Here is a 27,464-nt window from a genome sequence, read left to right on the forward strand (position 1 = left end):
TCTGATTGGTTGACAGGTGCCCCTGCGGTCGCTTCTTGTCTGTCGCAGACGCAGCGCGATGACGTAGTTCACCGACATTCCAGGCCCGAGATGGCCGCCGTGGGTAAGGAGAGACGTTGCTAAGGGGCTTGCCTGCGGAGAGGGGTGAGTGACCCAGGGACCGCGGGCAGCGCCGCTCACCTCCCGAGTACCTGGAGGTCGGAGTAGGGTATAGCCACTTGCCTCACTCCGCTGGCAGAGTCCTTGCCGAATTCCGCCTCCCTCCGCTACTCCCCGGCGCAGATCGAAGTTAGCGGGCGACGGCGGAGCTGCGGGACAGGCTTCAGGAGAGGGTCTGGGGCGCAGGAGCGGGGCAGGGAGGCCGGCCGGACCCTGGAACAGGTAGCGGCGCTCGCAGTGATGGACAGCTAGGGTTCAGGGACTTCTTAGCAGGTGGGGAGAAGGCGCAAGGGTGTCACGCGCGCGCAACCACGGAGTACGCACATCTTCCCAGTTATTTCGCAGTGTGTCGGTCCCAACCGACGCTTCGTTAGACCTGAGAGTTGGGTATTGTTCCGCATCTGAGGTTCTCAGACTTTGGAGTCTGAAGAGCCATGTAACAAGGGTGGGAGAAGGAATGAGGAAAAGCCACTTCCGCGATTAGATTCGTTCCTGCCGAGACTTTGTCCTTACCTACCCTCTCCTGGGTTGTTTGGTTTGTCGCCAAAGGAAGTGTTCTTTAGAAAGTTGAGGCGTAAGTCTAGAGCCTATCTGAAAGCTCTTAGGGTATCACCAGCACAAAGGATGGTCGGTAACGCTGCCTGAATTTGGATTGCCAGTTAAACGGAGCTTTCGCTAAATCATCTGATGTTAGGAATGTCTTCTGAGAGTAGTTACTTGAGTGTGGCCTTTTATGTTTTTTAGGGTAAACTCGATAATGCTTTTGTATCGCTTTGCAGAGATATCTAGCACAGTGCCTTTCAATCGTAGGTGCTCATTAAAGGTTTGTATGAATGCTGTTGCTAGAATGAAAGCTCCACGGGGAGCTTTGTATCCTCAGCATCTAAAACGTGCGTGACGTTAGCAAGCTCTCTATATTGCTCAATGAAGAATTGATGGATGATGGTAGTGGTGGTATTGCTAGACATTTTGGTTAAGACTGTTGATGTTCTTAGAATGCTTACCTATTAACTCTTAGATTTATAGTCAAGATTATTTATCCAGGGTTGTTTTATTTTTTCGGTGACTACATTGGTGTCTAATTTTAGGTGGGTTTTTTTTTCCTTTTGTCTCCTTTTGATTATGTTGTGATGCATTCAGACATATCAGTTGATTCTCGCATAAAGCATGTTTAACATTTATTCCATTTTGAAAACGTGATTTGCACCAAAAAGCGATAAAGAAACGTTCTAATTATTAACGAGATCCTTAAATTTAAAATGCTGTTTCTAAAATTGATTGTCATAAATTAAGAGGTGATCATAGTTTTGGCCTACAAAATGAACTAGTTCATTTCAGGAGATTATGTTTGAAAGCAATGAGTTCATTGAGTGTCTAGAAGGAAGAAAAATGTCTTCTGTTCTTTTTCTCTAAAACTGGGTAAGGACAAACAAAATCAAGGAATTAAATTCATGGCGGTTGGGTAGATTAGAAGGAATATCTAATTGGGCCAACTCTAATTCGTATTTTTAGGTTCAGATAAATGATATTTCGGAGTACTTGCAGATAAAATTGTAAAATCATTGTTTGAACCTTTTGAGGAATCATAAAATTGCAGTTAATGATAGAAGACCGGAGTCTGGTAAATGTCTCCATTTTTGCAGAGAGCAATTAGATGGCTCTTGGATGCTAGAATTTGTATTAACAAGTTTATCAATCTGTTTTAGAATCTTGTGGGGAGAGCGAAAAGAGGGTTTGTGCATACTTGGGAAAGGAGAGCTGATTCCCTCAAGCCAGCAGAGCTTCAACTAAAAAAAAAAAAAAGAAGGCAGGTGACACAAATCATGTTCCCTTTTATAATCTTACTAGGTTAGTGATGGTGTGGGATTGCTGGACATCAAACCATTTAGGTTTCCTTAGGACACTGAACATAATCTCTCTTCCTGTCCTAATAGACACAAGAAGTAAATATATACTGGATAGGGTCTGATTAGATGGATATATCCGTTCAATTTACCAAACCCAAAATGTTGATTAATGGGTTCATGTCAACCTGAAGAGAGGTCTTTAGAGATCTGGTTTTGTCCTTACACTGGTTAGCACTTTTGTATTACCAACTTTAAATATATGAAGCATGCTTCTCAAGTTAATAAATGCACTCAAAACCTGTAGTGATGGTTAGCCAGTATGTTAGATGACACTCAGGATTCAGAGTTCTTAAAGGCTGAAATAATAAACCAAAACAAACAAGTAGTGAATTTGCCAGGAATGATTAAATTTACAAAAACTCAATTATATGTATTTGAGATGAGGAAGACCTGACTTGAAAAAAATGTTTCTGGGATGTAATGTTCCATTTATAGAAGTAAATAGAATCTTCTCCAGATCGAGGGGAGGTAGTATATCTTAGTCTAGTGAGAAATTGTGGCTCTGCCATTTACTAGCTGTGTAGATTAGGCAAGTTACGTCATGTCTCTTTGGCTCCATTTTCTCAGTGATAAATTGTGAGGATAAAACAGCATAGCTTGCAGGCGTGCTGCAACTCAGTGGAAACACTGTGGACATGTTGTTGAATACTATAACCTCCCTTCCCCCATGAACCACACTAATCATATAAAGAGTGCTGTTTTCCCTTTTGACTGCTAGGGTTTGGCAGGGAGGGTCTTGAAACACTAAAGACCATGTTGAGAGACAAACGTTTACCCTGGAGAAGAGAACGGAATGGAAAATTGTCTTCACATATTTGAAAGGCAATGAATTGATAAAGGAAAGGTATTTTCAGAACTAGGTGGGAGCTACAGAGTGCTGAAAGGTAGATTTCATTCCTTCGTTATTCTGTCTCATCTATGTCCCACATCTAGAGGATGAACAGAACAATCAATAATAAAGATAAAAATCAATAAAAGACTAATACAAGAATTAATGTGAATACCAATTATTCATACCCAGCAATGCTTTGGGCTGCTTTGTAAATTATTAAGGTCCAGTTAATGAAAGTGGGTAAATGAAGGTTGGTAGGTGACCAGATATTACCGTTGCTTAGAGGACATTTCTGTACTGAGTGAAAAAATTGAGTAGTGACCTTACTATTATTTACAATTTGTAAGTATCCATAATTCTAACTGTTGAAAATGCGTTTAATCTTTCATCATGTGAAATGATATATCTGAAGCACATTCCTGAAAGATGTTACTGAAATGCCTGAACATGCTGCGTGTTTATGGAGAGATTTTTACTTTGTGGAGCTCATAAATCTCTCAGGCATTTTCACAGTAATCATGAACTGCTAATGACAAAATTTGTAACTTTAGGGTCTTGTGAAAAAATAAAGAGCAGTAGGGAATAGCACTGAGGCAAGAACTTTTTCAAGAGGATGAATGATTTAGAGGACTGTTTCTATTCTGTTTCTGTACATTTATTTTCACCGTGTTTTGTTCATTCAGCCCCGAAGTCTAAAGGTGCCTACACTGGACTATTAGCGTGGGGTTTGGCCAAATGACAGCAAGGTCGGGCTAGAATATACTTATGATTTATCTGCTTTTGGACTGACATTCTTTTTCATCCCTTTTGAGTCCTAACCCTGTTCCCTGCTCTTCTCCTTTCATCTCAGCAGATGTCTTGACACTCTACTTCCCAGAGAAAATGGAGATACTGTTTTATGATTTGTTTCCTTCCCCTAAAATGATTTTTTAAATATGTTCTCAGACTTTTCCTTCCCTTCTGTCTCAGAGAAAGAACTTCCTTTAAGTGAACTTTTTTGCTATGCTTTTTATTATCGCTTTGGCCAGTTAACCCCTCAGTGGCTTGTTCAGCCTCCTCTAGGGGCTGCTTCCCTTCTGGCTTCCTTCATTCTCCTTGATGCAGAAAAAACAAGAAGAACCTGTTTCATAGCCTGTTCATTCCTTAACACCTCTTGTAGTCTTTCTTCTGCCCCAATGAACTTCTGAAAGGGTTCTTCTATTTACATATGTGTATGTATCTGCTTTATTGACATATAATTCACATACCGTACAAATCACTCATTTAAAATGTAAAGTCAATGGTTTTTAGTATATTAAGCGTTGTGTAACCATCACTACACTCAATTTTTAATGTCTCTAACAATTAATGACCAGTTCTAGTAACCTTTCCTTAATTTTTTGTCCTTTAGTTTTTCTTTAGCCTTTGTCACTGTTGACTACCACCTCTGGCTTCAGGCTAATATCCCTGGGTTTCTTAAGGGGTTAGGGGTGCGCGTTTCCCCACTTCTTTGGCCATGCCTTCCCTTTCTCTCCTTTGGTGATTCTTCCTGCTTCCTCAAGTTCTTCAGAGTTCTGTCCCCAGAGGCTTTCTTTTTTCACTCTCCATCCCTCTGTCCTTCACTATGACTTTAATTGTCAATGCTATATAGATGAATCCCAAGTAGATAGATTCTTACCAGATTTCAGCAGGCCTGTTTTATCTCTCTGATGGATATTTTCACACAAGTGTCTTACAAGTTCTTCAAACCTAATGTTTGTAGAACCAAATTATTCTTTTCCTCCCCCCATCAAAACCAACTCTCTTTGCCATTTTTTGCCTCACAACCAGTTATAATGCCCTCTCTTTCTCCCACTACCGTTGTGTGGGGACGGCCCTCATTTAGGCATTAGTTGAACAGCTGCTATAGTCTCCAAACTGGTCTTCCTTCTGCAAGTCTCTAAACAGCTCCTCCTTGTCACTCTCTCTCTTACCATGCTTTATTATTTTTCGTGGCACTTACCACTCCCTGGCAAATACTAATATATTTGTTTCTCTTTGTCTCTGCCACCAGAATGTAAGCTTCTGGTGAGGCAAAGACCTTGCCTCTTTTGTTTCCTGCTGTGTCGTTGTGGCTTGGCTCATAGTAAATGCTCAGAAAATATTTGAATGAATAAGTACATGGAGAACGGTTGGTTAATATATCTTAAAGTAGAGATTCCCAACTAGTGTACCATGAGTAAATTACAGATACTCTAAGGTACTGATTCCCTCAGCTGATTGGCCAGTTGCCTTCTGCTCTACAAGGATGTACATGAATGTTTATTACTATTATTAATAATTAAAAAACAGAAACATTTCAAATATCCATCCACAGTAGAATGAGGATAAATAAATTGCGTTATAGTCATAGAGTAGAATATCGTACAACAAAGTTTCTCATCTTCAGTACCATTGACGTTTTGGACCAGTTAATCTCTTGTAGGGGGTTCTGTGCACTGTAGAAATGTTCAGCAGCATTCCTGGCCTCTACCCTCTAGATGCCAGCACCCTCCTCCCAATTATGACAACCAAAAATGTCTCCAGACATTGCCAAGTGTCCCCTGAGGAGTAAATTCGCTCCTGGTTGAAAACCACTGCTGTGTGGTAAGGAGAATCAGTGAATACTGCTTTATGCAGCAGCGAGGAGGAACCCCACAAACATGATATCGAGCAAAAGAAACCAGTTGTAAACGAGAGATACTATATCATTGCACAGTCCTTCAGAAACAGGAAGACTAGTTGATGGAAATAGAGATCAAGACAGTGGTTGTCTTTGGGGGGATAGTGGTTAGGAGAGGAATGAGGAAAATTTCTGGGGTGTTGGTCATATTCTGCTGCTCGACTGGATGGTGTTACACAAGTGCATTCACTGTGAAAATTAATAAACCATATGCTTAAAATTAGTGTATGTTTTCTGGTATGCTGTAATGCAATTAAAAATTGTTTTAATTTATAAAACCGTTACCCACACACAAGCAAGTATTCCCTGGCTGCTGAGAGACTCTGGTCTGGAGGGATAGGAGTCTCCTGGTCTCCTAAGCAGTCTCGTCTGATTTCCCCACCCAAGTGTTTAAGTGAAAGAGGAGCACACTGACTGCTTGTTTACTGTGGCCTGCACTGAACACGTTAACGTTTTGCCACCTTTGCTGTGTGCTTCTGTGTTTTAGCTAAACCATTTGAAAGTAAATTGCAGACATCGTGACACTTCACCCCTAAACACTTCGGCCTGAGAATAAAGGCATCCTCCTGTGTAACCACAGTATCAATAATATCCCTAAGAAAACCAGCAGTCCCTAATAGCCTCTACAATCCATATTAAAATTTCCCTGATTGTTCAAAATTTCTTTTATAGTTCATTTTTTGTTTAAACTAGGATCTAGTCAAGATTCACACATTACGTTTGATTGTTATGCCTCTTTAGGCTTTCTTTTTTTTTTTTTGAGGTTATGATAGTTTACCACATTGTGAAATTTCAGTTGTACATTATTTGTCAGTCGTCTTGTAGGTGCACCCCTTCACCCTTTGTGCCCACCCCCCATCTCCCTTCTCCCTGGTAACCACTAATCTTTTCCCTTTGTCCATGTGTTGTTTATCTTCCACATATGAGTAGAATCATACAGAGTTTGTCTTTCTCTGTCTGGCTTATTTCGCTTAACCCTCAAGGTCCATCCGTATTGTTGTGAATGGGACAATTTTGTCATTTTTTATGGCTGAGTAGTATTCCATTGTGTATATCTATACATATAGATATACACACCGTATCTTCTTTATCTGGTCATCAGTCGATGGGCACTTAGGTTCCTTCCACGTCTTGGCTATTGTGAATAATGCTGCACTGAACACAGAGGTGCATAAGTCTCTTTGAATTGCTGATTTCAAGTTCTTAGGATAGATACCCAGTAGTGGGATGGCTGGGTCATATAGTGTTTCTATTTTTAGTTTTTTGAGGAATCTCCATACTGTTTTCCATAGTGGCTGCACCAGTTTGCATTCCCACCAGCAGTGTATGAGGGTTCCCTTCTCTCCACACCCTCTCCAGCATTTGTTCTTTTTCGTCTTGGTAATTATAGCCATTCTAACGAGTGTAAGGTGATATCTTAGTGTAGTTTTGATTTGCATTTCCCTGATGATCAGTGATGATGAGCATCTTTTCATGTGCCTATTGGCCATCCGTGTATCTTCTTTGGAGAAATGTCTGTTCATGTCCCCTGCCCATTTTTTGATCGGGTTGTTTGATTTTTTTGTTGTTGAGTTATGTGAGTTCTTTATATATTCTTTAGTCTTTTTTTTTCTTGAGGAAGATTAGCCCTGAGCTAATTGCTGCCAATCCTTCTCTTTTTGCTGAGGAAGACTGGCCCTGAGCTAACATCTGTTGCCCGTCTTCCTCTATTTTATAAGGGATGCCGCCAAAGCATGGCTTGACGAGCAGTGCTAGGTCTGTGCCCAGGATCCAAACCTGCGAACCCTGGGCCACCAAAGCAGAGTGTGTAAACTTAACCACTACGCCATAGGGCCAGCCCCTCCTGTGTCTTTTGATAAGCTTCCATTCGTCTGAGCCTATCCCAGACTGGAGAGGAGACGTGGTTCCTTTTAGAGGGTAGTGGTGTTGAAAACTAAGATTTGGGTACTAGATGTGTTCCTCATTATAGACGCGTCATGCTTCCCAGTACTTGAAATGGACAGAGCTGGGATCTCTATGTATATATTTTTAACTATGATTTGTTTTGATATTTTCAATTAAAATTTAACATTACAGGTTTTTCCTTAACCTTTGATCCTGTACATATATATGTTTCCTTTGCACTGAAAATCTTGATTCCTAATCATATTAACATTTATATATTTGCTTTATCCTACAATATACAAAAAAAGTTTGACAATTACCATATTAATGCTACTACTAACAGTGCATTACTCAAGAGGTTTAAGATTTCTTTGCAGTTCTTTTTGTCGTTAGGGTATATCTCCCTCAGACCGGACAAGATCAGAAATTACGTACAGTGATTTTCCGTGTGGTTATGTTGCCTGTTTAGTGTACACTAGGTTTATTTTGAGTTTTAGGATTTGCTTTTTTCTTTTTAGTTCTGTTCATGAGTATGTTAAACATTTACATGATTCGAGAGTCAAAGTTACAAAAGGACTCAGGAGTCAATCAAAGCATAAAATAAATACTGATGAGTCTGTATTAATATAAATAAATGGTTGAATAAATAAATAAATGAGGGAGAAGGAACAATCTTTCTTACAAAAGAATTCCAAATAATGTTGAAGGAAGGAAGAAAATAGGAAATCCCCATTACAATACTACGATAATAATTGTTGCAGGCAAGATTCTCAGATGGATGCTAAAATTAATGGGCAAAATTTTAAGGAGAAACAAGTACTTTGCATAGTATTTTGCACTGCAAAATATTTCCCTGCAATACTAATTACTGTGGTCGTTTTAACATATGTCCACACCTTCTTTGATACTTCTCCTTCCCATGAGTATGGACTGGACCTCATGACTCACTTCTAAGGAATAATAGAAAATGAAAAGGGAGAAATAGTAACTTACAGTGAGAAACTTGGCGAACCCCATCTTGACCAAATGATCATGGTTAATGTCAACAGTAAGAAGTCATTCTGATATCACCTACCCCCTGATGTGATATGATGAGAAGGGCACTTCGCCTCTGTGGCATTCTTCTCAAAACTCCGGTCTGTTCATGGGAATACATCAGACAAACCTAAATCAGAGACGTTTGAACTACCTAGTACTCTGCAAAACTGACAAGGTCATCAAAAACAAGGAGAGACTGAGAAACTATTAGGTATTAGAAGGTACTAAGAAAATATGACAACTAAATGCAGTGTAGCATCCTGGAATAGATCATGAAACAGAAAAGAGACTTTTGAGAAAACTCAAAATCTGAGTCAAGGCTATAGGTTAGTTAATAACGTACCAAAATTAATTTCTTAGTTTTGGTAAGTGTACCATGTTTATATAAGATGTAAACATTAGAGGGAGCTGGGTGAAGGGTATACAAAATTCTCTATACCAGCTTTACAACTCTTCTGTTAAATCTATAGTTATTTTAAAAGAAAAGATTTTCTTAAAAGTCAAAGCTACATAGCAAGGTACATTCAGCGAAGTATTGTTCCTGTCCCTGTCCTTTCCTTCCTACTCTCCCCCATTCCCTTTTGGTAACCATTTCTTTTATTAGTTCTTAAAAAATAGAGATGTCTATTTTTATTTCCAGTCTTTTCTCAAGTAAATACTGACATACTGTTTACACTATCCTGCGTCTTGCTGATCCTGGAAATGTCTCCATCACCAGTACTTAAGAGATCTTTCTCCGTCTCTTTAATATCTGCATCGTACACCATTTATGTTAATGTACCGTATTTTATTCAACCAGTGCCCTATTGATGGACATATGAGTTGTTTACAGTTTTTGGTGTTATAAATAACACTTTAGGGAATAGTCTTGGGTGTACACTGTTACATACTTGTGATGGTATTTTCAAAGTAGATTCTTAGAAGTGGGATTGGTAAATCAAAGAGCAAATGCATCTGTAGTTTTGTTATATATTGCCAAATTCCCCTCTGTGAGAGTGGTTCCATTTTGTACTCCCACCAGCAACATATGAGATTACCTGCTCCTCCCTGGCCTTGCCGGTACAGTGTAGGGTCAAACTTTGGGTCTTTTCGCCTGCTGATAGGTGAGAAATGATATCTCAGGATGACATCTAACTATGAACTCTTCGTATTTACTGAGCTTCTGATTATGAACTCTTCATATTTACTGAGGCTTTAGTTAACTGCTCTCCCCTCTACCCCCAACCGTTGCCCAATGCACAATTTAAGAAGTTTGCCTTTCTCCAGGTACTTAATTTGTTTTGTTGGAGGAAAGATCCGATTTTCTTTAGAGCTCCCGAGTGCAAAAAGGAAGAGAGCACTCCGTCCAGCCAGGGCACCAGAAGTGAGGCAGGCACACAGGGAAAGTTAGGCTTCCAGATTAACTGATGGCCCTGGCCCACAGGCTGGCCACTGAACTGCTGTTTTCTTGCTAACCAGACCCACGTGGTTTGAGCTGCATCTTTTAGAACCCTTTTGTTGCCTTACTTGAAAATTTCTGCTCTCTGATCCAGTCTGCAGTTTACATGTTACAGTGGCCTCCAGATGAGAGGTCTTGTTTTTTGTTTTCTTTTCTCAACATGGAGCTTTTAGAGAATCTCTTTATTCTGAATGAAACAGAAGAGGATGAGAATGCAAGAAAATTTTAAAGGAACACCTTCCTTCCCTTGTGAACCCACTCCCCCCAAATCACTATCTCGTACCTTATTCATATGGCTCAATTCAGTGACTTAGGCAGATGGGAATGCGTCCAATCTGGTGGCTTTTCTAAGTCAAAGTAGCTAAGTGAAATCAAGTAAACTCAAAAAGGGAATATTTGATTGGGTGCTGGCTGGAAGACATGGATAATTTTGGAGCATAAATCTTTTTAGGGGGTCAGGACAGGCCTGGGTTTTAAAAACTGAGGCATGGAATCTAGTCCAGCATGAGGGACGTGAGTCTAGTGAAGAAAGGTGGAAAGGAGAGTGAGATGGAAATGCTGTTCCTTTTACTACCATGGAATGTGGGACTTAGACACTAGGTCAGCTAGGCTTTGGAGGTGAGCCTGGGCTTCTAACTGCGAATCGGTAGTGTTGCTTCTGTGGGAAATTTTGATCCAAAATCAGGTAGAATCTGTGATTCTGGATTGTTTATGATGATTGGGATTGATTGATGTGGAGTATCCCTTTCCAACTTTGCTGCTGCTTCTCTTTCTCTTAGGATTCTAACATTTTCAGAAAATCTTTTGGAAAGAACAAGTCCACTTCAATAAATGAAGGAAAATAAAGAAAATTCAAGCCCTTCAGTAACCTCAGCAAACCTGGACCACACAAAACCATGTTGGTACTGGGATAAAAAAGACTTGGCTCATACACCTTCGCAACTGGAAGGACTTGATCCAGCCACTGAGGCCCGGTACCGCCGAGAGGGGGCTCGCTTCATCTTTGATGTGGGCACGCGTTTGGGACTGTATCCTGAGTCTCCTTGGAGTCTGTTACAGATAGGCTCCCACCCCCCAAGAATTAAATTAGATGCTATAGACAAAATAATATTGCTGTGTTAAAATGGCTCTTAAATGTCTTTGTTATTTAAATGTTATTTCTGATTTACTTGACTCTTCAGGGGTTGTCTATTTCCTGTTTATCGTTTAAATGTGTAAACTTAGCCACTGAGCAAGTGGCCACCAGGAGGAAAATGAGCACACAGTGATCACAGTGGAAGTGTTCCTACAGGATGGCGAAGCCTTGCCTTGTTAAAAACATAAACTTCAACTTACTAATTCTTGTACCAGAATCCTCACACCCTGAGATTCCCACTGCCTGCTTCGCCACTGGTAGTGTATACTTTCCCACTGATTTTGTTATTATTGTTTGTCTTTATTGTTTTCCACATTTAACTAAGAAAGTAACTTGTAAAAATTCTTGGCTAAAGTCCTTAACCAGAACAACAGACACTATGATACCCTGGCAACTGGAATAATTTATTTTCATCGTTTCTATATGTTTCATTCCTTCAAGCAATTCCCAAGATATGTAAGTGTTTGAATTTTATCATAATTCTCTATGACGTGTTATTATTTCCATGCAGTTTAGTGGCCTGATTGTAGTCTTTTTATTATATTTTCCAGAAAGTATTTATTTTTATGTGCTACATACTATATATAAACAAAATCAGGTTTTGAACTTTACGTTTATCCAATTAACTGTATTTAAATTTGTTTTAATTTAGGCCAATAGGGACCATAATCATATTGTACTTTGTGTGAAAGTTTGCTTCCTTGTTACTTTTAACAAGATAAATGTGAGCTTGTAATTGAACCCAACAAAGGCCAAGATGAAATAGAAAGTGTTTGTGCCGTACCACTGATTCTTCAGTTACGTCTTAAATATGTACCATGTCTTATGCCCTATGGTAGGTTCAGACAAGGAACTTGCCTCGAGTAGCTTTCAGTCCAGGATAGATGGTATGACATGTACGAAACACATGGTAAAGAGTGAGGCCATAGGAAAGGTACAGAGGAAGGCTGTCACGTTCAAGGGAGAGACTAATCTATCTTGGAGAGATGAGGAGAAATGCTAGGGAGGAGGAGCCAGCCGTAAGTTATGCCTTGACTATAAGTAAAGCTTAGACTACTGAGATGGGATGGAGCAGTGTTCCCACCAGAAGCTAGCGTGAGCAGAAACTCGGGGGAGCATGCAGTGCAGCGTCAGCCCAGCCAGGCGGTCTATTTGGCTGGAAGGGAATGGTGGAACCAGGTGGAAAGGTAGACTGGATCAGACCATAGTAAGCTTTGAATGCCAGGCTAGGGAAATTTGACTTTAATAGGTAAACTGTGAAGTGACTGAAGGGTTTCATGAAGCTGACAGAATTAGACTTAACGGGATGTTAATCTATTGGGAGTCCTTCCTTTTGCTAAGACTACTTAGTTTTGCGTGCCTGTCTTCCTCACTAGTTTGTGAAGTTCTAGAGAAAGGAGACTGTCAGAATCGGCTTTGTACCCCTGGCCCAGTGTCTGACGTCTGACTTGATCAGGATTGTGTGGAGGGGGGCATGCAGGAGAGATTGGAGTGGGCAGAGCAAAGCTGAAGCTAGAGCAGTGAGAAGAGCTCCGTGAGTTCGGAACTGGACTAAGAGCTAGGCAGCTGGAGGGAAAGGAAGGACAGTGCGGGCAGTGGTGTGGAGACACATCCCGGGGACAGGCAGTTAGTGGTGCTCCTTTTCTGGAGCAGAGCTCTCTGTTCAGGGAGTCATTGTCATTAAGATTGCAGTGTAAAGAGAAAATTGGCTTCTGTGAGTTTTTTCCTTTCTGGCATCTACTTTGTTTATATGATATTTTCTTCAGAAAATTAAAATAATTTATGAAGCCAAATTAGGGGGAGGAGTGTTTATGTATGTGAGATTTCCTTCAAGCTTTTAGAGTGTCAGAGTATCTGTGAGTCAGAAAGAGGAAGGTAGGAGAATGAGGGGGACCAGTTGATTGTGAAGGCCAAAAGTCCCTGCTTCGGTTTCTCTGTGAGCTCTGATAACAGTCCCTCAGGAGCTTTTGTCTCCCTTTTAGGTGACAGGAGCTTGTTGTCTCTTTCTGGCTGGGAAAGTAGAAGAAACACCAAAGAAATGTAAAGATATCATCAAAACAGCTCGTAGTTTATTAAATGATGTGCAATTTGGCCAGTTTGGAGACGACCCAAAGGTAAGAATTGTAACTTCCTGTCTTGAAATCTTGATTCTTAATCGTAGTGTAATGATAGAGTTCCTCATGTCGACAGTGTCTGTGGCCCCTCTATCTGCCAGTCCCCTGAGTCCCTAAGAGGGCCTTGTGCAGAAGGTCCCCTTCCTTGCTTCTGTGAGAGAGGAGCAGATAATGTAGTCTGCACTTAGGTCGCACTTGCTAATGTGTCAAGCCATGTTCTGAGCACTTTAGGGGCCATGGCACATTTAATGGATATGTGCAAAAATCCTTTCATTGCCATTAGACCCAGAAGAAATTTGGCTTCTTAGGTCCAGCAGTGATGGCAGGGCCACATCTCCAGCTAGCTTCTGGGTAGACAGAAAGTACAGATACTGTAAGTGCATGTACTTGTGTTTGCATATGCTGTGTGTCTTTTGCTTCCCAGGAATGTTGGAAAATATGAACATTTGCAGCATTGATGTTGGTCGCAACATCCATACTGTCCCTTCCCCACAACCCCTGCCAATGTCAGGAGATGGTGCTAAAATAATTGTACACATGCTTTTATCATGTTCTAAAAAGACCACTTTCCAGAACCAGTGGCAGCTTTCCTTTACCCCCATTCTTGTCCAGGTCCCCCCATTGTAACCCTTATAGCACAGTTAATTATCCTTCATAACGTTTATCACAAATCATAATTCGATAATTTTAATTAAATAATCACACAAAGAACTCTCATTTTCTCGGCTGTAAGATATGTGAGAGCAAAGACCATGTCTGTCTTGTCTGGTACAGTGCCTGGACAGAGTAGGCATTCAGCAGATACTTGTTGAATAAATGACAAACTAATGTTATGGGGAGAAGCTCAAAATCACAGTTAGAGCAAATCTAATCAAGACAAGGAGGTTCTGCACTGGGTCATGGTCTTGTTTTTCCTAACTAATTTATGTCGCCTCCCACAATAGTTACCCTCTCTCTGCCAAGCCGTATTTGTATGTGTGTATTTAAAATGTGTGTTCGTTTTCCTCCTTGCTTTGAGGTGTTAACAGGCCCAGAATTATGGCTGTAATTAATATCAATACTTCATAAGTATTGTCAGTGTGGGTAACTCTGTCCCTTGAACTTATTTATAAATTCATTCACCTGTTTATAAGAATGCGAACCTATTAGGAATTCACACCAACAGTGATCAAAAATGCAATTTTATAAAAGTAATGTAACCATCAGATAATGTTTTCGATGCCTGTGGATATTTGATTTGTGCAGAGCAGGGAGGCAGTTCTAGGAACATGTCGTACTTTCGTCAGGTCTTGGTCACGGGGCGGACGGACCTTGTGGCTGATTAGCTGTGGTTACCGCTAAGACATTGCAGAGGTCCGGAAGGCTGCAGCACAAGGGCACGCGGCAGCAGCTGGTGTGTGCTGTCACAGGTGCCTTAGAGAAGTCCCCTTTTACCTTCAGCCACTACCCACTGTGCCATCACATCAGGAAGCTGAGGCCCGGCGCAGGCGCAGTGAGGCAGAAGTCCTGCAGCTCCCATGCCCAGAAGAGAGGAAGCGGGAGGGCCGCGCTCATCACGCTGAGACCAGGGCCCAGCCTGGCCTGAGCGGGCAAAGGGCCTTTGCACTCTGCCCGCCTCTCAATTTCCTGTGCAGTCTCCTCAGACGTGATCTAGGGTGTTGGGCCCGAGGGAACAGCCCCTGGATCTGGGAGCAGTGAAGACACTGTGGAGGACATTTTCCTTGGCCAAGATGAGAGCAGGGCTGTTATTTTGAGGAGGCAATATAAGCAATTAGGAAAAATAAGATTGTGAATCACGTGGAACATTTTTGCCTTGATTAGCTTTACTTTAACGTACGGTTCCCCCCATTATATTAATTTCTCATGTGTTCAACAATTTGTTCCAGCCGCTGTGTTAGGTACTAGGCATAAAACAGGTAGCAAAACAGACATGGCCTTTACTCTCATGAATTTAACAGTTGAGTGGTGGGATAGATTTTAATAAAATAATCATATAACTATCTGATTATGAGCTGTGATAAATGCTATAAAAGATTACTTAAAGATCAATGAGGGCATTCAACCTGGGAACCCAGCCAAGTCCCCCAGACAGGGAGTGTGGGGCTGAGGGAAACTTCCCTGAGGAATGGTGTTGGCACACAGACCTATAATTACCACATTACTTGAATATTTGAAACACAAACGGAAGGCAGGTCTTGGGCTATCTTGTGATATATGGACTATAGCCTGGCACACTTGGTAGAAGATTGTTTCTAAAATTAGAAGATACATTGAAGTTTATTGGAAACAGGTGGTGACAAAAGCAGGAGAAAAAAAAAAAATCTTAGCAGAATTTTTTAATGCTGTGTGAAAGTTCCTAAGATTTTCAAGAGGTTTCCTGAGAGAAAGCTTGGGAAACTAGGGTAGGAAAGCCTTAGTGCTACCATGCCATTTGGAATAAGTCATGGTAGTCTCTCTATTCCGTGAAGTAATGCCAGACTTCAAAGTGAAAGTTACCCACACTCCTCTCTTCCCGGAGTTAATGGATTTATGCAACTGTGTTAATGATGAGATTTTCAATCCTCTGCAAAGCCCTTTCTTCTCTGATGCAAACAAGTGTCTCCCCCTCATTGTTCTTCCCGCACAGAGTGGATTGTATTTTACATTGTCCCTAAGAACTGGATGTAGTCAGGCTGTGCAGAGGTTCAATTCAAGAAGTATGTATTATGTACAATAACTGGTTGTTAGAAAGTATAATAAAAGAGGAGACTCCATTTACAGCAGCGATAGTAAAATAAAATAACCAAGAATAAACCTTATAAGAAATTTGTGGAAACCACATTGGGGTGGAAAGGGAGGAACTTTCAAACTACTGAAGGACTAAAAAGAATACTTTAATTAATTAAGTTTTTCATAGGAAGATTCAATGTAATTAAAAATGTCCATTTCCCTTAGTTATTCTGTAAATTCAGTGAGTTCCCAATCAGAACATCATCAGCTTTCATTTTTTCTGGAATGATACTAAGTAAAATGATAGGAAAATTCAGGTGGGGAGGGGAACATGCAAAAGCAAGAAACTGTTTGAAGAAGAGGAGTAATCATTGAGCTGCCCTCCAAATGTTAAACCCCTTTGATCCTGGCGCACAAGGAGACAGACGGAGAAGCTTTCAGTGTGTGTGTGTGCATAGGTGGTTTAGGATGTGGGTTAAAATGAGAAAATGGGGGCTGGCCCCGTGGCCGAGTGGTTGAGTTCGCGTGCTCCGCTGCAGGCGGCCCAGTGTTTCGTTGGTTCGAATCCTGGGCGCGGACATGGCACTGCTCATCCAGCCACGCTGAGGCGGCGTCCCACATGCCACAACTAGAAGGACCCACAACGAAGAATATACAACTATGTACTGGGGGGCTTTGGGGAGAAAAAGGAAAAAAATAAAATCTTAAAAAAAAAAAAATGAGAAAATGATTCATTCAGTAAATGACGTTGGGGCAGCTTATTGCAGATAGATGAAAGATTTACGAACAAAAATGAAGTGCCCCCATTCATACACTCGCTATATATACATATATATGTGTGTGTAGATATATATTTTTTCCAACTGATACAACTCTGTGTTCGAGTTTGCGTGAAGCTGCCATTATCATAATCTCTTTCTTGCTTAAAGTTTTCCATGTAAATTCCTAAAGGATTGCATTTTTTTAATGGAGGTCTGGAAAGAAACTACAGTTGGGTTCCGTTATCTATAACGTAAAGGACTCTTTTGTAAAGACGGACTCATGCATGGAAAGTAGTAACACTTCTAAGAATGTTTATTTTGTTGCCACTGTTTTTTAAAAATTAACTCTGATTTTTTCGTCTTCCTACTTTTAGTTGTATCAGAATTTACCATTGTCCCTGAGCATATGAAAAGCCTAAGCGGGAAAGAGGAGAAAAGGAACACAAAATAGTTGCTAAAATATAACTTGAAGAGAGAATAAATGGGAAACCTCACTTTTTTAATGCTGTTTCAGACCTGTGATTGAAATGACTACCCCACCATTTGTTATTTCATTTTTAGGAAGAAGTAATGGTTCTGGAGAGAATCTTACTACAGACCATAAAGTTTGATTTGCAGGTGGAACATCCATACCAGTTCCTACTCAAGTATGCAAAACAACTCAAAGGTAAAGGGGAAAAGTTATTTAAAGCACTATTTCATTCTGAAATCAAATCTTTGTAATAATTTGCTGACACTCAGATTATGCTCCTCACAAGAGGAAAGCAGAAAGCCTGGCATGTGAAGTACCCAGGACATAGCTGGCCGAATAATTCAATACTGTAGCCGTTAGTACTGTTTCCTTTTATGTATAAACAGATTCTGTCATCCAGTGGCCAAGTGATACGAGGCAGGAAAATGAGTCAGATTTTTTAAATAGCCTAATAAAATGAGCCTAGGAGCCAGGTTTCCCATAAAGGGTGGTTCCGCGTAGGTCATGCAGAGAGAGAACAGAGGTGGGGCCTGGACCCGCTTAATTCCCAGGTGGAAGCTCTTTGCTGTGCATTGAGATGGTGCTGAGCACACAGAAGTCTTGAGATAAATACTTGTTGCTTCATGTGCATTTGGTTTTTGGGGTTTTTTTTTTCCTATTACTACTAATTTACCTTTTCCTTCCCATTTCTAGGTGATAAAAACAAAATTCAAAAGTTGGTTCAAATGGCATGGACATTTGTAAATGACAGGTACACGTGTTTAAGTGTTGACTTAATTATAGTGTTTTTAAATAGGCAGGGACTTTATGGGTCATTTAATCCAAACCCCTTATTTTATAGCAAGGAAACTGACTTGCTGCAGCTTGAAGAGCCGCTGATGGCAGGGCTGGGGCTAAAGTCCGGGTCGTCTGCTTCCCAGCAGAGGGATGCCCTGCCATGTCACAGCGGTGTAAGAGGCTGAAATCTTAGCACCAGTTTGAAACACAAGTCCAAAACAATGCACAGGAGGATTTGACAACTAAATGCTTAGAACCCGTTTGGTTCTGCACAAATAGACTTCCTTGTAATGGTTGTAGAGCCTTGCTGTTCTTAGAGCCCAGGGATCTAATGAGGTGCTGTGTGGGGAGCAGAATGCATATGAGCAGAATTGCTGTCATTTGAAGAAACAGTCAGTGGCTAGGATGTCAGCAGTTTGAAGAACAGAAACCATTTTCATTTTATTTCATGACATGGCAATTTTTGAATGCGCTGGAATTCTGCTTCTTTAAGGGACAAATTAGTAACTATGGTTAAAGTACCTTATTTCAATACCTTTAGAACACTTAAAACTTGCTTCTTTTAAGACTTTATTTGGTCTTATTTAGGGAAGAGTCAGCAAATTGACATTTAGATATGGCACCTAATCTCCATGCACTGGGTTAATCGTAACTGTTTGCTCATGCAAGTCAAGTCACCTCTTTTTCTTGTTGAACTAGTCTCTGCACGACCTTGTCACTGCAGTGGGAGCCAGAGATCATAGCAGTGGCAGTGATGTATCTCGCAGGACGTTTGTGCAAATTTGAAATACAAGAATGGACCTCCAAACCCATGTATAGGAGATGGTGGGAGCAGTTTGTCCAAGATGTCCCTGTGGATGTTCTGGAAGGTACTGGGCATGCTGAGCTTTCTGTAAGGTTGCTCCATATTTAGGTCATTCTTTCCTGTGAACCTGGAGTCCTGAGAATGGCTTTTCCCAAATAGCTGTATGTAAACTATTCTTCAGAAGCATCGTTAATTAAATTCTCTAATAATAATGTTCTCTCTGTCCAAACACATAGTTTTGATGAACTAAAAATATACCCCAGTGTCGTGCCCAACAACAAAGATGAGGTGAATTGCAAATATGATCCCTGCCTGTTGGTCCTTATAGGGGACTCATAGCTGAAAGGGAAATGGGCTGATTTTTTTCCTAGGTAAATTTTACTTTAAACATCAGTTTGTGGTAAATCTAACTGTTGCCTGTCATTTAGACATCTGCCACCAGATCCTGGATCTTTACTCACAAGGCAAACAGCAGATGCCTCATCACACACCGCATCAGCTGCACCAGCCCCCATCTCTCCAGGCTACGCCACAAGCGCCACAAGTGCCACAGTCACAGCCCTCGCAAAGCTCTGAAGCGCCCCAGCCCCAGCAGAAGGACTCTCAGCAGTCAGCGCAGCAGCAGCCACCGCAGCAAACTCAGCAGCCCAAGAAACCGTCCCCACAACCCAGTCCTCCCCGACAGGCGAAGCGAGCCGTGGTGAGTGGGCCAGTGGGCCCTGGGCAGGGCTGGCTTTCCAGGTGGCTGCGCCTCACCTGAGCATGTTCCTGTTGCTGAGGGATCTCGTGGAACGCCAAAACCAGGGGTGATCCACCTGACCCCACCGTCTGACTGCATGCCCGCAGGGAGCCTGAAAACTAATGTGGTCAGAGGAGAGCCTCTGGGAGCCAGGAAGGCTCTGTCCTCCTCTTCCAGGTGCTGCTGCCTGAGTCACCTCCTATAGGTCCCTGAAACCCGTCAGGGTGTCTTTTCTGGGTCGGTACACTGACTGCTGGCATAGGTGTCTTCGGTTCTCTCTGGCTCTCGTGTTTGGTGCCTTAAGTGACATAGAGTATTGGTAAAAGTTCCTCTCCGCTACAGCAGCCCGGGCAGTGGAGGGAGCCATTTGTTGTTCCACAGCCCCCAAAGGAAGCCATGCAGGATAAAAGCACATCAGCAAACACCACTCATGAAATTCAGGACAGTGCATTAGAGGGCCTGAAAGTTGGGGTTGTTCAGAACTCTCTATTCAGAAAAGTTAGTAGTTCTATCTGATTTGGAAAAGGGAAAGAGGAAGGAAGCAGAAATGATGATCTGGTAGGTGCCAGGTTTGTCCTGCAACTTCAAGCTAAAACTAATTTTTGTCTGAGGCCATGTTTTGTCGGTACAATTCTGTTAGTGCCTGTAATGCTAATTATAATTCTCTGAGTGCCAAGACCCTCACTACACCCAGTGTCTTAGTTAACAGTTGTATATTTTCTTTTCTAACAGGTTGTTTCTCCCAAAGAAGAGAACAAAGCAGCAGGTAATTTCCTGTTGTGATGTTTTGTTTTTTAGTTTTGTACGTCAATTTCTTAAAACTGTAAATTCCTGAGTCAACATTGTTTCCTTTCAAATTTAGATTAGCCTTAAAATCTAACCTTAGAACTCATCAAGAACATTACCCTGCCTGCCAGAAAAAGTGCATTTTCTTCTCTGTTTATCCCCTGACTGTATATTTTTAGCTTGTACTCTGACAAAAGGTATCAGAAAGCATTAGTGGCAATAAAAATGTACTCAAGTCACATATATAAAAATGTAATCATGAATGCAGGAGGGCTGTTGCAGCAGTGTTTACTTTTAGAGGTTAGTTAAGCCCACCACAATAAACAGAGTATGGCCCCAGGCAGCTGAATGGTGAGGAGAGAGGGCAGAGTGCCCGGTGGCGGCAGTGCCCAGGGAACCCCTGCCCGTCCCAGCCCTGCTGCTTGCGCAGGTCAGGCCTCTTTCAAACACTTTTTTTTCCGTATTTGTAGAGCCTAAAGTTGGTTAATTTGTTTCTATATTGAAAATAAACAGAGTGAGCAAAATCTGAAGGATTGCAGAACAGAAAATGAGAAGTGTTTCTGTGTCAATCAACCCTGTTGTGCTGAGCTCTTTGAAGGCACAGACCATGTTTATTCACTTCTGTTTCTCTGTTGCTTAGTTCCAGGCTTGGAACTCAGTGAATTATTTATTGAACTGTTGTGAGATCTTCAAGTTATAGTAAGACTACATTTTTCTCAGGATCCTTGGGGAATGATGAGTTCAGTGCAAGTGAATTTAGTTTAGCTCCGAATAGTCATACAGTAAGTGTGAGACAGAAAGGAGCGGCTGCACTCCTTGCCATGGGGGAGTACTGTGGAGCTGAGCTGACGTGCCCGCATCTGTGAGAGGCAGAAACAAGCTAGTAAGCAACTGGAGCCAAGGGGGCAGAACCTTTAGGAAAGGAAGGACGCAAGTGAGCAAAGGAATTAGGAGAAAAAGGAGAGAGGAATCTTACTGGAATAATCAGAGTTGAAAGGGAGTAGCTTTTGATAGGACTGAAAATGTGGTTGGAACCAAATGACAGAGTCTACCCAGAGGAATGTGGATTTTGTATAGGCAGTGGGAGCCATTGAAGATTGTTGAGCAGGAGAATGGCAAAGACTGAGTTTATTTTAGAGTTTCCCGGCAGCAGTAATAAGACAGATGGTTGGGAATGGGGAGAAGCTTGCAAGTATCTGAGTGAGACCTGGTGGGGGCCAGAAAGGGAGAGTGCAGACATAGCCTGGAGGTAGGAGCTCCACCACAGGCTGTGCAGTATGTGTCACTAGCTGCAGGGGCTGTCAACTGTGCAAAGTGTGGCCAGCTCAAATCATCGTGTGGTTTCCAAGAGTTACTAAGAAAAAAAAATGTAAAAAATTTTAATAATAAATTTTTACATTGATTACATATTGAAATGATCAGGTTTTTAATATATCAGGTTAAATAAAATATTAAAATTAATTTTACCTCTTTTTAATGTGGCTGCTAGAAAATGTAAAATTTCAAGTGTGGCTTTCCTTATATTTCTGCCGGACAGCACTGGCCTAGACAGCTTTAGCTTGGCTGGCTGTGGAAGGGACTGGAGATGGGTGCCTGAGGGGAGAGCGGGACAAGTTCCAGGAGACAGAGAGAAGGGTTGTGTGTGACGGGCTGGCTGTTGGGTCTCGGGATGGAATGCAGAAGGCAGGGCCATGGTTTGGGAGGAGAGAGAAGCCAGAGGCGTAGATTTACTGTTCATCCCCCTAGAGTGGGGATTTGGTCTCCAAGGTAGAGGATAAAGGGTGGGGGGGCCGCCTGGACCTTGAATTTGGCCTGTGTTTGGGACAGAGGAAAACAAGAAAGTGGTCAGTGACACCAGAGCAGTGTACAAGCCAGAACAAAGTGAGTTCAGGAAGAAAGGGCCAAAACATACAGACAAACAAAAAGGTGGACTTCTTGTCCGATTGTGTGCGCACACTCGCTACCTGTGTAAAGGGAAGATACTGGACTTGGTGGAGCCTGTCTTGGCAACTTGGCGTTGTCACTGTGGATGCTGGGACGTGCAGCCGCTCAACCTTGTAGAGTGGGCTGTCTGACCCACCCCACGTGGTCCTGATTACTTTGCTTTTCCATCGGCTCCCTGGCCTCCAGATCTCTCCTGGCGCCAGTTAATGTGCTGCTTCTGACGTGCTGCCAACTGGGAGTAAATATTTGTGAGAGAGAAAATAAACCTAAACTGTGCCTAAATAAAAATAAAAAGGTAGGGGTTCCTCCTGTGAGCCCTCAGGGCTCGGTGACAAGACCCTGCTGCTGGGGGCCTTTGTGTTCTGTCTACTGGTGAGGCCTCCCCGTAGAGACCACTAGTAAGTGAGGCGGCCCTCTGCTGCTCCCCGTCGGTGGAAGGGCTTGTCTTAAATGGCCAGTGAGGAAATGCGGCAGGTGTGGAAAATGGGCTGACTGTAAGAGGCTAGGGGGTGGTTTTTAGTTTTGAAGGGGGGCTGGAGGGCAGGGAGTGTGTTTGATTTGTTTTGTCCTTTTAAAAGGATTAGTGCATAACGGTGTAGCTGAAGCTTTCCTCAGGTTCCCTTAAAGCTTTGGTCATATCTGCTCTTTTTCCTGAACCGTGCATTTTTTGTTTCTTCTGTCTGACGTGTTTATTCACATGGAGAGGTATGAATCTACTACTACCTTAAGTCTGCTTTTTCTTTTTAGAACCACCACCACCTAAAATTCCCAAAATTGAGACCACTCACCCTCCATTGCCTCCAGCCCACCCACCTCCAGGTAAGTGTCTGCTGAAGGCAGCTGGGGAATGCCAGCTTTTCCCTCTGCTCTTCTGAAGGGCAGGCTGGGGAAAGCCGGGGGAAAGCTTATGGGAGGGAGACTTTGTAGCTGAGATTTAAGAAGAAGGTAATCTCCAAGGATCTTTCAAAAATTGTTTTTTAACAAACCAGATATTTTGAGGATGTTGTAAATTCTAGGTATATCTGAGTGTTCTCTGACCTCTCAGATCCAGAAGTGCTGAACTACCCAGGATAAACAAATTTAGAATGAGTTTTAGAAAAACAAGGCCCTGACAGTTTATGAACATTTATCCAGATCTGGGCAGGATTGCCATAGATCTTAGCCTCCAGTCTCTCTTGCCTCTGCTTCCTGTTGGCAGGCTATCTTCTCAGTGCAGTTTGAAGAATAAGCAGTTACTCACAGTCACAGGGAGAATAAATTAGAGAAGGGAAAGTTCTCAGCAGGCACACAGTGACCCGGGAAGCTTCCTGGACATCATTAAGTAGAGGAGAGAGGTTGTAAAGAATATATCATTCTTCCCCTGTGGCAACATTTTGTAAGATAAAGCCTTAAGCTGGAGAAGGCAGGAGTTATGTTTGTTTTCTAAAGGATGGTAGATATTCCAGAGACTTCTCGGAACCTCTGGCGGCGTCACCTCTTTTCAGTCGGCTGCACTGACCACTGGTCGGTGCCTGCAGCTGACCTTTAGGTTCACGGCACGGTGTGCCTGCAGCACGCCTGCTGCCAATGAAGTTTCTTTCTGTTTATACTCAGTCACGGTAGTCTGTAAGCTTGGCGAAAACAGGCGTCTTTTCCACTTTGGGACAAATCCCACAATCCCCAGTTCCATGTGAAGTTTGCTTTCAGAGACGCCTGCAGTTGGTCATTGAGTATTTATGGAGCGTCTCCTCGGCAAGCACGAGTGCCCCGCTCCTGTGCCCTGCGGCCCATCACCAGCCAAGGAGAGCTGTGGTGCCCTTGGGGAGCCCAGGCTGGGGAGAGGTGGTTCTTCAGAAGCAGGAGCCCCACGGAGTCGGGGAGCTCCCTCTGTGGGCATCAGGCCGGCCCCTGGAGCCAGCTGGGCTGCTAGAAGGGCTGGGGCTGGTGGGGGGGGGGGGGGGGCAGAGCCTGGCAACCAAGGGGCCTGAGGTGGAAGCAAAGGGGCCGATGGGCCAGGGCGGCAGGGGCTCAGTCCAGAGAGTCCTGTCACTATTTTGTAGATGTCTGGAAGATGGGGAGACAGAAGGAAAGATCAGAGAAGGCGCAGGAGTCCGTGGTGTTGGGGGGAAGAAAGGAGGTAGAACCACAGTTCCTGAGAGGCACGGGCGGCAGAAAGAGGCGTTTAGATCCCCAGGGATGTTTCAGAGGGTGGCGTGCGGTGGTCGGATGTCGGGAGTGAGTGTGGAGAGAGGGAGTGCAGGTGCTGAGGAGAGACCCCTGGTCCCAAGTTCAGTCACAGAGGACAGGACAGAGGCAGTGGGGACTTGAGGAGGCAACAGAGTTGCGTGTTACAAGAGGTGATTTCTTGAAGATGGAAGAGCCCCTCTGTGGACTCAGGCAGCAGTGGAGGGACACACAGGAGGAACTCAGGGTGGGGGCACTTTTCTGCACAGGCCTTGGCTTCATACTTTGTGTCCTCTGGTCAGCTTCTAGAACCAAAGGGCCCTGGCCCTGGCCCTGCCCTGGAGCCCAAGCAGTGTTGCCACAGGCGTGTCTGCCCTTCTGACTTGGTGGGGTGGGCGTGCTGGTTAGCACAGGCGGGCCCCGGAGACCCGTCTGGTGCTAAAGGATGTCCTAGCTGACCTGAAGTTCTGCTTACTCTCACTTTGGTGAGAACAGTGAGGGAACAGCTGATGCCACAGCGCTGTGGAGGTGGAAAAGCAGTGGGCTTGTGGCTGTGTTCCAGTGCCCCAGCCTCACTACTGCCTGTGGCAACCCTGGCCGTCACGTGTCTGTGTCTGTACACTCAGGACTTCATGGAGCTCTAGGGGCCACACGAGAGATACTGGGGCCTGAAAGCCTCTTCGTGGCCCTCCCTTCCTTTCCTGTGTTCGCTGGAGCCAGAAGTCTTGCCCCTATGATTTGTCTTTGACTTCTGGGCCACCTCAGGAATGGACACACTTTCTCAGTGTTTGGCTACCCTGGTGGGGGGTTCCGCTGTCCGACCGTGAGTGAGGAGGGTGATTCCCAGGTAGGATCCTGTGGGATGAGGCTCTGGCAGAGGGCGTGTGAGGGCTGTGGCTGGGCAGCGCGGGTGAGCTCAGCACAGGCAGGTCTCAGGAGCGTGCTCTGACAGGAGGCAATGAGATTTCTTCTCGCTTCTTGAGTAGAAGAAAACCCGAATGGTCACTTTGGTGGCTACGTGGTGAATGTCAGAGACTTGTCCATTACTCTTCTCAGTGCCACCTCGTTCATTTGACTGACTCTCAGGCTTTCTGCTAAACACCAGTGCCACAGACTGTAGTGTGATGTGGCCCCGGCCCTGGGCTCACAGCCTCTGGAGACAGCAACAGGCAGAAAGAAGGGGCCCCACACTTGTTCTTACTAGGACGGGGGGCTGGGAGCCTGGGGTGGTAGGGGGCTCTTTGCCCTGCAGGGACTGTCTGTGGCTAGTGTGGTTAGGACTGAGGGAGGGAGACCCAGGGGAGCTGGCAGTGGCCTGAAGGCCTGTGTGAATCAGCTGATGGCATCAGGACACTGGCCTGGTCCTGTGCTATCAGGCCACAAAGGTGACAGCTACTCACTGCTCCTCTGTGAAGATGGCCTTGGGGGAACAGCAGCAGCCTGCCAGTGCTGTAATGGGGCCAGGAATCCCGAGGGTGGCCGTGAGAACTGCTGTGTGGGGCTCCTGGCTCAGGCCGTCCACACGCCAAGGCAGTCAGCGGATATGCGCCTGCACAGGCAGCCCTGGGAGTGCCGTGGGTGCCGTCCCAGCACCGGGCAGTGACTTCTCTCTCCTTTGCAGACCGGAAGCCCCCGCTTGCAACTGCCTTAGGGGAGGCCGAGCCACCGGGCCCTGTGGATGCCAGTGATCTCCCCAAAGTCCAGATTCCTCCTCCAGCCCACCCAGCCCCGGTGCACCAGCCACCGCCGCTGCCACATCGGCCACCACCACCGCCCCCCTCCAGCTACATTACCGGGATGTCCACCACCAGCTCCTACATGTCCGGAGAGGGCTACCAGAGCCTGCAGTCCATGATGAAGACCGAGGGCCCCTCCTACGGCACCCTGCCCCCAGCCTATGGCCCACCAGCTCACCTTCCCTACCACCCACACGTCTACCCCCCCAACCCGCCCCCACCGCCTGTGCCCCCACCTCCTGCCTCCTTCCCCCCACCTGCCATTCCTCCCCCCACTCCCAGCTACCCCCCACCTCCACCCACCTACAACCCCAACTTCCCACCCCCACCCCCTCGCCTGCCCCCCACCCATGCAGTCCCACCTCACCCTCCTCCAGGCCTGGGCCTGCCGCCAGCTAGTTACCCACCTCCAGCTGTCCCCCCTGGAGGACAGCCACCTGTGCCCCCACCCATCCCCCCACCTGGTATGCCTCCAGTTGGGGGGCTGGGGCGGGCAGCCTGGATGAGATAACGTGACCTTTTTGTTTCCCTTTGTTTTTTTAACAAAAGTTTTTCTAATCAACTTGAAGAGTAGTTTAAGTGTGTGAGCAGCAGGATACCTTATATATGCTAGACAGTTGCACTATGGGAAGAAATGGACTGAACCCGTGAGATGAAATTGGGGCGGTCCTCCATGCCTGGAGAATGGGGACAGCGGTTTTCAGTGTAGCCTAGGAATCCAACTGTGTCCTTGGTTTCAGCTGGTGTCGTCTGAGAGTCCTGCACTGAGTTACTTTGTACTAGTGAAAATGTTAACCAGCCATATTGGCTCAATAAATAGCTTCAGTAAGGAGTGAATTTCCTTCTAGAAGTCAGTGCCTATTTTTCCTGGAAACTCAATTTTAAATAGTCCTGTTCCATCTGAAGTCAAGCTGTTGTCATCGCTTTCATTCCGTGATGTTCTCTTCCATGACCCCCAGCAGGTCGGATGTGCCACTTTTTTCATTTAGAGATGTTTACCTCCTTTGTATTAAAGTTCCATTGAAGGGGTTGGCTTGTTGGATGGCCTTTTTCTTTTTCCTCCAGGGAGAAGGGGAGAAATGTGCTTGGAAAGTAATGTATGTTTACAATGATTTACAAATTCCTGTACATAGAGATATATTTTTTAAGTATGAATGTAACAACATACTGTGAATTGCATCTTGGTTACAAACAAGACTCCTTCAGTCAGTTATCTAAATAAAATCGGTTCTGAAACAGCCCCTTTGTTCTGGGCAGAAAGCAGCCCCAGGGTTTGAAGTCCAGCAGCCAACCTCCCTGGCCCCGTGGGCCCGAGCAGTGGGCACTGGAGGAGCACTGCCCAGGAGAGGCCTGCTGGCCGGCCCTGCTGCCAGCCTGATCTAACC

At 44.1% G+C, this 27,464-nt stretch overlaps 1 protein-coding gene across 3 annotated transcripts; it reads left to right on the forward strand.

The window, feature by feature from the left end:
• CCNK (cyclin K) lies at positions 1-27,316 on the forward strand. Of its 3 annotated transcripts, none has more exons than XM_070514292.1 (11): positions 1-103; positions 10,718-10,966; positions 11,448-11,529; positions 13,056-13,187; positions 17,219-17,324; positions 17,823-17,880; positions 18,606-18,775; positions 19,140-19,411; positions 20,183-20,216; positions 22,928-22,999; positions 25,965-27,316. In XM_070514292.1, exons 2-11 carry the CDS (start codon positions 10,770-10,772, stop codon positions 26,588-26,590), a joined length of 1,749 nt encoding a protein of 582 aa, XP_070370393.1. In that variant the 5' UTR covers positions 1-103; positions 10,718-10,769; the 3' UTR covers positions 26,591-27,316. The 3 variants fall into 3 exon arrangements, with proteins under 3 accessions (XP_070370393.1, XP_014710086.3, XP_070370394.1); XM_014854600.3 differs by having other exon boundaries at positions 3-144; XM_070514293.1 differs by having other exon boundaries at positions 69-144; positions 10,718-11,330; positions 11,429-11,529.
• Positions 27,317-27,464: the final 148 nt, after the last annotated feature.

This window comes from Equus asinus, chromosome 7 (assembly GCF_041296235.1).
Source record: "Equus asinus isolate D_3611 breed Donkey chromosome 7, EquAss-T2T_v2, whole genome shotgun sequence".
Classification (NCBI taxonomy): Eukaryota; Metazoa; Chordata; class Mammalia; order Perissodactyla; family Equidae; genus Equus; species Equus asinus.

Bases quoted from the DNA above. Each gene is read 5' to 3' on its own strand.
- CCNK (XM_070514292.1), top strand. From the start codon at position 10,770: ATGAAGGAAAATAAAGAAAATTCAAGCCCTTCAGTAACCTCAGCAAAC. The intron at 17,325-17,822 runs GTAAAGGGGAAA...TCCCATTTCTAG, and splicing joins GTATGCAAAACAACTCAAAG to GTGATAAAAACAAAATTCAA. The intron at 23,000-25,964 runs GTAAGTGTCTGC...TCTCCTTTGCAG, and splicing joins TCCAGCCCACCCACCTCCAG to ACCGGAAGCCCCCGCTTGCA.